This window comes from Erpetoichthys calabaricus, chromosome 5, assembly GCF_900747795.2.
Source record: "Erpetoichthys calabaricus chromosome 5, fErpCal1.3, whole genome shotgun sequence".
In the NCBI taxonomy this organism is placed as follows: domain Eukaryota; kingdom Metazoa; phylum Chordata; class Cladistia; order Polypteriformes; family Polypteridae; genus Erpetoichthys; species Erpetoichthys calabaricus.
In genome coordinates, this window is record NC_041398.2 from 105851369 (window position 1) to 105861946 (window position 10578).

Here is a 10578-nt window from a genome sequence, read left to right on the forward strand (position 1 = left end):
GAGTGCCTTGTGAGGGTGTGCTCTGTGAAAAGGCACTATTAATGCTGATTGACTGACTGTTCAAATGGGAAGATACAGACAAATTGGGTAAGGCATTACATGTAGATGTCCTTTCTCATTACTGTGAGACTATCCCTTTTACCTCGCTATATAAATGTAATGAATTATTATTATTATTATTATTATTCATCCACCTGCTTTTAAAACGTGCTTAAGCCACTGGATCCTGCCATGAGCTTGCTATAGCTCTGTACTATATAAGCAGCATTGGAAAAAATTAAAATTAGCATAATAATAATAATAATAATAATTGGTGGCAGTGTGATTTGCATTGCCGCCTCACTGTTCTTGTGGAATTGTTTATGTCTCCTGCCCTGGTCATTGTCCATGTGGAGTTTGCACATTCTCCTTTTGCCTGCTTGGATGCTTCTCTGCGGACACCAGTTTTCCTCCCACCTCCCAACATTTGTAATTAGGTTGTCAACTTTAAAATTGTAGAATGTATGTGAATGTATCCTCTGATGGACTAGCATGCCTTGAAAAATTACCTCCTGCTTTACACATGCTGTTAATGGTTAGACTTCCCATTCCCAAGCTCCTATAAGGGGAAAAATGTGTTCCACAATAAAAAAAAGGATAAGAATTGTATGTGACGAAGAAGTATGCCATCTGTGGTTCAATGCTACTTGCTATTGTTGTTGGGGCAGTCTCCGGTTTCCAGTGATCCTGTACTGCACAATCACGTTTAGAAAATAGCAAGATGAAAGTACAGATAGGGCACTTACCATCAGTAGCAAGCGCTTTCAAATGAGCAATGAGGAGGCAGGTTCTGACAGAGACAGCAGTGTAAGTATGGAAGAAACTAGCAAGTCATGTTAAATAACACATTATTCACCTTGAGGATTAGCCTTGATGAGATCCTCAGATTGGTCTGAGGGTAGCATACCTTCAAGCTTGACAGACTCTCAATTACTATCTTACTTATGGCCTCATCTCTAGCATTTATGATCATTTGAAAAAGCAATGTCAAGAATGAACTCCATTACTGATACTATTCATGTTTAAACAGTATTAATCGTCCATCCAACATTCCCATTTACAGGAAAGCCAAAGATCCTCCTATTCATGGACACTCTGTGGTAGGATGACTGTTCTTTCTTTCGTTCTGTAGCAAGTTCTCAGGTTGTTTATTCCACTTTTCCCATTGTCGCTTAAATAAGCTGGCTTGTCTTCTGCTTTTTTTTCCAACATAGAAAGAGTCTGTAGGCTGCTCTGGTCATCTCCAAGTGCAGTCTCAGCATTTACAATATTCCAAGCCTGACTGCCCCCACCTTGAATGCGAACTGTTTCTGCAGAACTGTAACGCTTCCGTTTACATTTTCTGCACCACAGCTTAAAACAACCATGGAGCAACACAATTGCTGTGATCATGAGGAGGATGCTGCTTGTCAGCCACACAACTGTAGCCAGATCCAATGTTCTGCTATTCAGCACCATGGCATCCTTGGCCAGAGTGTGGAAAATAGAACACTGATCCCTGGAAGGCTGGGATCCCTGGCAGGTGACGCAGAGAATGTAGTTGGTTGATGGGGTGAGCCTCTGTAGCTTTAAAGAACTGCGGCCCAGTGGTACAGCTTCCTCCCTGTGAAAATTTTGCCTTGAGAATCCTGACAATATGCTGTTCCAGTTTGGTCGGTACATTAGTCTGTACAAGTTTTCAGGACAGCTGTAAGGATCATGGGACCAGGATACAGATGCTGAGGTGAAGGAAATGTTCTTGATTTCTAGGTTCATCATTTGGATTGAAAAAATTCCTTAAAATGAAAGGGACACAATAAGAATAGTTAGGCAAACTGGTTATTGTTAAAAAAGGAAAGGTTGAGCTATTAGCATACAACTTGATTGGCCATTACTAATGAGAAGTTAAAATGTACTGTAAGTTGTAAACCCATAGAGTAAAAGAGGAGGCTCCAGAAGAGTGGAGAATGAGGTATCAAGGTAAGGATACTGCTTTTTGACTTACTAAAAGTAAGTAGCTCTGTGAAGTGGAACAGAGATCCAGAATTGAATGGTTAACTGATCCTGTCACTCTGGGGTGACAAGAAAGACTAACCCAAGAGTAAAAGGATCAGGAGACCCTTACCTTGAATATGTGTAGATAAAAATCATTGCTGAGAAAGTGTAACTCTGCATTTTTCTGAACTTTCTGCTTCTTTTTTGCAAAGAATTACAATGCCATTCCACACAGTTAGTTGATAAATGGCACAGCCCTTTAAAAGGGCTCAGTGATGTAATGTGCACTGGAGGCATCATGAGGGAGCACCAGCTAGTAGTGCACAGCAGTAGCTGATGGGCCTTTGAGACTCCTGCTTAGAGCTGGGTGGAAACAAACTTTAGAGATTTGAGTTTGCTTCATTATGTTTCACCATAACATAAGCTGAACGTAACACGTATTCATTCAGGTGACACTATCTTTCACAGTAAAACCATGATTACTTATGATTACAGTAGGTTTGTTCCCTCCATCTGCTTAGGTTTCTTTCTACTTCCCAAATACTGTATTTGCTTGTTTGAAAAAATGGATGAACGATTAGCAAATGGTGTTTGGTCACTTTACCCATCCACTTTCTGAAAGTATTATTTTTCCTTCACAGGGTGGTATGTGACCTGATGCTATTCTAGGTTGCCTCTGGTTGCCAACTGTAGATGGCACAGCAGTCCTCACTGACCAACACAAGGCAAATCAACCTAACCTTCATGTCTTTGAGGTGCGGGAGAAAAACAGAACTGTCATTGTTAATTCAAGTATGATGAAATAATTAGAACATCAAGGAAATGTACTTAAACTAAAGTGTAAACTAGAGTACCAGGAGGAAATTCAATCAGGCACAAGTAGAACATACAAACTCCACAAAGACAGTGACCAGGACCAGTGCTGTGGGGTCGGTAAGCAAAACCTTAAACTTTGACTCCAAAAGTTTGAGGTCACCCAGAAATTTTCATGTTTTTAATAGAAATTGATACTTTTTTCATCAAAATACCATTACATTGATATAAAATATAGCCAAGGTATTAATATTGTGTGTAAGGGCTATTACTTTTTGAAATTACTTATTTTTCAAAAATGTGTTCATGATTACCACAATAACATAACATTCCTAAAACTGTTTAATCTAAATCTGAATCTCAGTGAAATGATGCCATCCTGGCAACACTGGGATGAGGCAGGAACCAGTCCTAGATGGGGTATCAGATCATCACAGACACAATTTAGAATAACCAGATAACAGAACATGTATGTCTTTCATGTGACAGATTCCCAAGAAACTGAAGATTTCATACAAAGGTGTCTATTGCTATCTTGAAAGAAGAGGGGGAGATGGATCTAACCAGGATAGAAAAGGATGGGTAAGTCCTAGACAGGCAATGCATAAGAGATAGACATCAGAGTCTTTAGTTTGAGAAACAAACACCTTAAACGTCCTTGGTTGTCTTCTTCACTAAATATACACCAAACACCAGCATTATCCACAACGGTGAAAAGACGATCCCGGGATGATAAGCATAATACATGTTTCCAGTCATCTCCTGTCCAATGTCTGTATTCTTTTTCCCATTTTACGCTTTTCTTTTTATTCACCAGTTTCACATATGGCTTTATCTTTGAAACTCTGCCTCTAAGCCCAGCATCCTGGAATCGTCTTTTTACTGTTGCAAATGACACTGGTATTTGGTGTGTATTTAAAGAAGAAGTCAACCGTGGACCAGAAAGACATTTCTTTCTTACACTGGAGAAACTGATATTCTTATCCTCTTATGCAGTTGTCCATCTTAACCTTTTCTTCTTTTTCTAAACTGGTTAGATTAAGTTCTCCCTCTTCTCTCAAGACAGCAATAGAAACATTTGTATGAAATCTGCACTTTCTTGGCAATCTGCCACATGGAATAGCCTTCATTCTGCAAAAAAGAAAACAACAAATAGACTGACGTGTTTCTTGAGAAAGCTGTTTTATTTCTGCCATTTTATAATCCTGAACCTAAGCTTATGAAAGGCAGTACCTTGAAACACAAGTGTACCAAATAACAGGCTTCAGTGGTGCTAGTACAGTTAGAAGGGTTTCTCTAATAACCAATTATCACTAACACATGACTAATTAAGGATAAGTGAAGGGAGTTTACCATTAGGATATTGAAGGAGTCACTGCTGAAAATGGGGCAATTATATTGCAGCAATATGTGAATAATAAATTAAAAATAAGTCATTTCATGCAGTAATAGCTATTAAACACACTAGCAATGCCTTGGTTAAATCTTTAAATCAATTTAATTGTATCTACGTGAAAAAGGTATAAATTTATATCAAAAACATGAACATTTCTGGGTGACCCCAAATGTTTGAATGGTAGTGTAGTTACTATATTAACTGAAAGCATACAACATACAATATACAAAGCATTTTATCACTTCCAACGTGAATCATCAGGCTACTTTTTGGAACCCTAACCTGTTAAAGTTTGGGTTAAAACATTGCAGACATGCCATTCAGACTTTATTGAAGAGGTTACAAACATTGAGTAACAGTAAACAAAAGACAAAATCTACAAAATGACAAAAGAGATTGTGTTTTATCAAAAGGCTAGAAGAAAAAAATACTGTAGTTTATTTGAAATTGTATATGTGAAATTGGAAGTTTTAACACATTACAGTGCATCTGGAAAGTATTCACAGTGCATCACTTTTTCCACATTTTGTTATGTTACAGCCTTATTCCAAAATGGATTAAATTAATTTTTTTCCTCAGAATTCTACACACAACACCCCATAATGACAACATGAAAAAAGTTTACTTGAGATTTTTGCAAATTTATTAAAAATAAAAAAATTGAGAAAGCACATGTACATAAGTATTCACAGCCTTTGCCATGAAGCTCAAAATTGAGCTCAGGCGCATCCTGTTTCCCCTGATCATCCTTGAGATGTTTCTGCAGCTTAATTGGAGTCCACCTGTGGTAAATTCAGTTGATTGGACATGATTTGGAAAGGAACACACCTGTCTATATAAGGTCCCACATTTGACAGTTCATTTCAGAGCACAAACCAAGCATGAAGTCAAAGGAATTGTCTGTAGACCTCCGAGACAGGATTGTCTCGAGGCACAAATCTGGGGAAGGTTACAGAAAAATTTCTGCTGCTTTGAAGGTCCCAATGAGCACAGTGGCCTCCATCATCCGTAAGTGGCAGAAGTTCGAAACCACCAGGACTCTTCCTAGAGCTGGCCGGCCATCTAAACTGAGCGATCGAGGGAGAAGGGCCTTAGTCAGGGAGGTGACCAAGAACCCAATGGTCACTCTGTCAGAGCTCCAGAGGTCCTCTGTGGAGAGAGGAGAACCCTCCAGAAGGACAACCATCTCTGCAGCAATCCACCAATCAGGCCTGTATGATAGAATGGCCAGACGGCAGCCACTCCTTAGTAAAAGGCACATGGCAGCCTGCCTGGAGTTTGCCAAAAGGCACCTGAAGGACTCTCAGACCATGAGAAAGAAAATTCTCTGATCTGATGAGACAAAGATTGAACTCTTTGATGTGAATGCCAGGCGTCACGTTTGGAGGAAACCAGGCACCGTTCATCACCAGGCCAATACCATCCCTACAGTGAAGCATGGTGGGGGGATGTTTTTCAGTGGCAGGGACTGGGAAACTAGTCAGGATGAAGGGAAATATGCCTGCAGCAATGTACAGAGACATCCTGGATGACAACCTGCTCCAGAGCGCTCTTGACCTCAGACTGGGGCGACGGTTCATCTTTCAGCAGGACAACGACCCTAAGCACACAGCCAAGATATCAAAGGAGTGGCTTCAAGACAACTCTGTGAATGTACTTGAGTGGCCCAGCCACAGCCCAGACTTGAATCCGATTGAACATCTCTGGAGAGATCTTAAAATGGCTGTGCACCAACGCTTCCCATCCAACCTGATGGAGCTTGAGAAGTGCTGCAAAGAGGAATGGGCGAAACTGGCCAAGGATAGGTGTGCCAAGCATGTGGCATCATATTCAAAAAGACTTGAGGCTGTAATTGCTGCCAAAGGTGCATCGACAGAGTACTGAGCAAAGGCTGTGAATACTTATGTACATGGGATTTCTCAGTTTTTTTATTTTTAATAAATTTGCAAAAACCTCAAGTAAACTTTTTTCACATTGTCATTATGGGGTGTTGTGTGTAGAATTTAATCCATTTTGGAATAAGGTTGTAACATAACAAAATGTGGAAAAAGTGATGTGCTGTGAATACTTTCCGGGTGCACTGTATATTACAATGTACATTTAGTTGGGAGATGGAGTTGGTAACCCAATAATTGCTTCTAACTCCACAGCCCTGACCAGGACATGAGCTGACCCTGTGTCCCTGGAGCTGTGAAGCTGCAGAGTTGGCCACACTGCTTTAAACCAATGAGAGAATTAGAAGTGAGAACTCTGTAAATGAAGATCAGATGCAGCGTTTGATAATAGAACTTCGTTGTTGTGTTTTGTGTTTATGAGTATTCTTTTGCTTAGTCATTTGTGTCTATATCCCACTTCTCCTTAGGCGCAATCACTTAGTTTTCTTCTCAGTGCTCCCTCTCTACTGCCATGGTGCCTTGCACTTTACCTCAGCATGGATGCTGGAGACTACTATTAAGCTGCTGGTTGCCAAAGCAACAGAAAATGCAACCTGTTGACTATGCACTTAATGCACATAGATGCACTCAATTTAAGGAATATACAAGCTAATACCAAATGTGTGGGACAGTTATTAACAGCTGCCTAGAGGCTAAGCATTGAAATAGTTCTGCTCCCATAATGCTGCTGATACTGTGAAATTACTGCATTAACCAATATCTTCTCTGGGATATCATATAGAACATGTTTTTCTTTATAACTGTACTGATAGATGACACTCTTTTTTGGGCAAGTTTCCATCTGAGGTTACTCCTAATCATTATCCATCCGCTTTCAAAGCTGCTCAATCTAATTCAGGCTCACATTTGCTTGAAATACAGGACACACATAAATGCAAAGTCCACTTTAGAGTCTCCCACTGACTTAACACACATCTTTGGGATATGGGAGGAAGATCTGAAAATGTTATGTCGCAACTGGCACCTTCTTAGGGACTGGTATTTGTCCTTCCCATAGATCTACCTGGACAGACTGCAGACTGCCCCTATAACATTGATGTAGATTAAGCCAGTTTGTTAATGGATGGGTAGATGGACAGATTAGTTTCAACATGGACAAAACTGAGCTCGTTCTCAGAACACATTACACTTTTTGATCAAACTTTACCCCTCACGCTCAGCACTTCAATATGATATGAAGACACAACTGACCAAACTCAATAAAAATAAACGTATGTAATCTGGCACTAGTGCTGCTGTTCTTTTTAGGGACTGAAAGCTGATTTTTTTATTTAAGCCCAGTGTCATATTAAAGGATTCCAGTTCAAGCAAAGATGGGAGCAATAAGGTGTGAAATCAAAGCTGTGCAGAGACTTATTAGAAAAGTGGGATTAAAAATTCAGCTTTTTTAATTAAAATATTTTTCTTTACTGTACAGTTGAGGTCTCTTTTTTATCAGTTGGAGCACAAGAATGTTAAAGTGATTTAATCGAGATCATGCTGCAAACCATGACAGTGATCTAAGTTGCTAACCTTCTGGTCAAAGCCTCTTGTTTAGACCACACTCCATTGCTCAATATCGCTATCGTATAGAGCATTTTACTATGTTGTAAAAAAAATGCTTGGGATTAAAGTATGTCTGTGCATCCATCCACCCATGAACCTGATTAATCCAGTTCAGGGTATACTTCAGTACAAGGCTGCAAGTCTACACACCTGAGCAAATGTGCCCTAAAAAGAGAGAAGTCCATTGAGCATACTTCGAATTGTTTGCACTTGAGAATTGCACGTGTTCACAGTGCCAGTGCTAGGTTATTTTGCACCTTAGGTCAAGCTTATTAGTGTGCCAACCAACTGTTCAATTGCAAACCTGTGCAGCTGCCCCCAATTATGATCTGCACCCTAGGCGATTTCCTATTTCGCCTTAATGGTGGTGCCAGCCCTGGGTATTCCATAAAGAAGCAAAAATGCGTTCAGGATCATCACAATAACAACATTCTCAAACCTGTTTATTCTGATTCTGGATTTCACTGGAATGATGCCATCCTGGCAACACTGGGGATGAGGCAGGAACCAGTCGTAGATGGGGTATCAGATCATCACAAACCCAATTAAGAATTACCATATAATCTAACATGTACATCTTTTCAGCTGGGAGGACAACTTACAGGAGCACAGAGAGAAAGTGGAAACTCCACACTGATTGTGACCTGGGGGAGGATTCAAATCCTGAACATTGGATCTACAGGGCAGCAGTGTGCCGTATACATATTCCTATCAATTTTGAAAATGCCATTAACACAATATTTACAGAAGAAAGCTGGAGGATAACATGGGCATTACAACAAAGGTAATAATGAGGGCTGCATTTTTTTCTGCCCTTCTTCTACTGAAATATGTCTTTGCAATTTGCAAATCATTTTAGCTGTTGTTTAAAAAAAAAATTAGAATTGATATCAGAATTACGCGTTGGCAGTAGCGACTTGCCACATTGTAAGATCCGTGGCTCTAGTCTCTGTGAAAATTCCGATCAGACCGCTGGCCGGTGTCGCTAACGTCCCTGCCCGAGTCTTTCATGGCTGTCACCTGAGCGCAATTTGATAGGTGCCACTGACTCCTAGTAATAATGAATTTTTAAAATGATGTCATTTAGCTGTTGGATGGCTTCTTGTCGTAAATATGCTAACATGACACGTGAAGCGCAAGACAATGAAGAAAAGGCGGCTGTCGTTGTCTTCTTACCTCTCCCGTTAGACGGTAGACTCCAATTTGCCCTTAAGGTAAAGAGCTCCGAGGCGGCTAAATTTCAGGCACGCTGGTGAACATTTTTACCGCATTAAAATGCGATGCTTGCTTTTCAACTCGTACAAACCTACATGCTTGTGCTCCTCCAGTGAGAGGCAGCAGATCTCGCTGTTGTGGTGCGGTGGCGGAGGGAGACGGAGGCTGATGTGACTGTCCAGCACCTGCTCAGAGTGACGTCACCGGCACCGAACTGAAAGGCGAGCGCGGGAGGCGCGTTCACTCAAAACCGTTGTCGGCTGAGGCTCGGGAGCTGCTGCAGGATTCTTGCATATTTTTTTTCTCTACGCAAAATATGGGTCAATTCACGTTGAACGCAGTTCAAGTAAGATTTTATTTGGCATCAATTGTCGATTTCTTTCTCTAAATGAAAGCATATATTGTAATAAGGGGTGTTGAAAACTTATTCCTAATGTGATACGACCCGAGTTGATGGGGCACGTGTCTCTTCATAAACATTAGTGACGTTCAAAATGTCCTTGGTTTTCATAGAGCTGCAGTTTATTTCCTAGTATTTGAGGCTGCACTGACAATTTAAAGTTATATTTAACATAATTGGCCATTGTGAGGGGCTGGCAGTGCTGAAAGAGTTGGGCAGCAGATCTGAAGGCTGCCGGTTAAGTCTTTGTCACTGACATGGCCCGTGACCCTGACCAAGCTGTATAAACGGCCACAGACCAGCTTTGAATAATACATGGACAGAAATGTACCACTCTTTAATTAGTATTCACTAAAGAAAGGCGACACATTGAAAAATATTGTTGGTAATGGAACTGTTTAAACCAATAATTTAAATTTTCCACTATTCCTTTCCACTTTCAAGTATGCCACCACATTACTTCTGTAATGTAATGTAATTCTGTTCTGTGGTGTACTGAAAAGATTTTATTTTTATGTCGTTAAACCTGCTGAAACATCCATGGATGTACGATCCAGCCTGCATAATCACAGAGTGGGTCTTAACAAACTTTTGCTTATTCTAGAAAAATAAGTTGCATGGCAGGAATAAATCCTGTACAGGGTGCTAGTGCATCAGTATGGACTTCCTTTATTAGGCAAGCTTTATGTAAGAGCAGAGGCAGCAAATCAGCGTTTGCTCTAGGTCCCACTATCATCCATTGCAACCGATTACTGCCACCCAGTAACCATCCATCACAACTGAAATGCCACCAGGAAACCTACCAACACAACTGAGACAACAGCAAAGCCCATGACCAGAAATATATTCCTCAAGTAAAATGCCAAACCCTAGAAAACTATCCCTTCCCTCATCAGAAAAATAAATAATGATGAGAAAAAAATCTGAAAAAATGGAGCAAAATCTGATGTGATATTGCTCCGATAAGTATGCTTACCCATGCAGGACCATTCAAACATGAGAACGTGCCAACTCCACAGAAACAGTGGCCAGGCTGAGCTCTGCACCTCCTTATTTCCTGGAGCAGAAGTGCTAGCTACTGCGTCCATGAAACATTGAAATTAAAAGGGCTTAAGATAAGGTCCACATTTAACATAAATACTTGCTGTTAATGTTTCTAATTACAATAATAAAACAATTTATTTATATAGTGACTTTCCCATGCACAAGTGGTGCTGGGTTGCATGTTAGTAAGCATTTCA

The 10578-nt window shown here is 40.4% G+C and overlaps 1 protein-coding gene across 1 annotated transcript; it reads right to left on the reverse strand.

Moving 5' to 3' along the window:
* Window positions 1-388: 388 nt before the first annotated feature.
* Window positions 389-9125, reverse strand: LOC114651866 (fibronectin type III domain-containing protein 9). The gene is made up of 2 exons (XM_028801910.2): window positions 8899-9125; window positions 389-1814 (listed from the first exon to the last, which is right to left on the reverse strand). Exon 2 carries the CDS (start codon window positions 1795-1797, stop codon window positions 1120-1122), a length of 678 nt encoding a protein of 225 aa, XP_028657743.1. The 5' UTR covers window positions 1798-1814; window positions 8899-9125; the 3' UTR covers window positions 389-1119.
* Window positions 9126-10578: the final 1453 nt, after the last annotated feature.

Excerpts from the sequence above, each read along its gene's own strand:
- LOC114651866 (XM_028801910.2), bottom strand. The coding sequence starts at position 1,797 with ATGATGAACCTAGAAATCAAGAACATTTCCTTCACCTCAGCATCTGTA.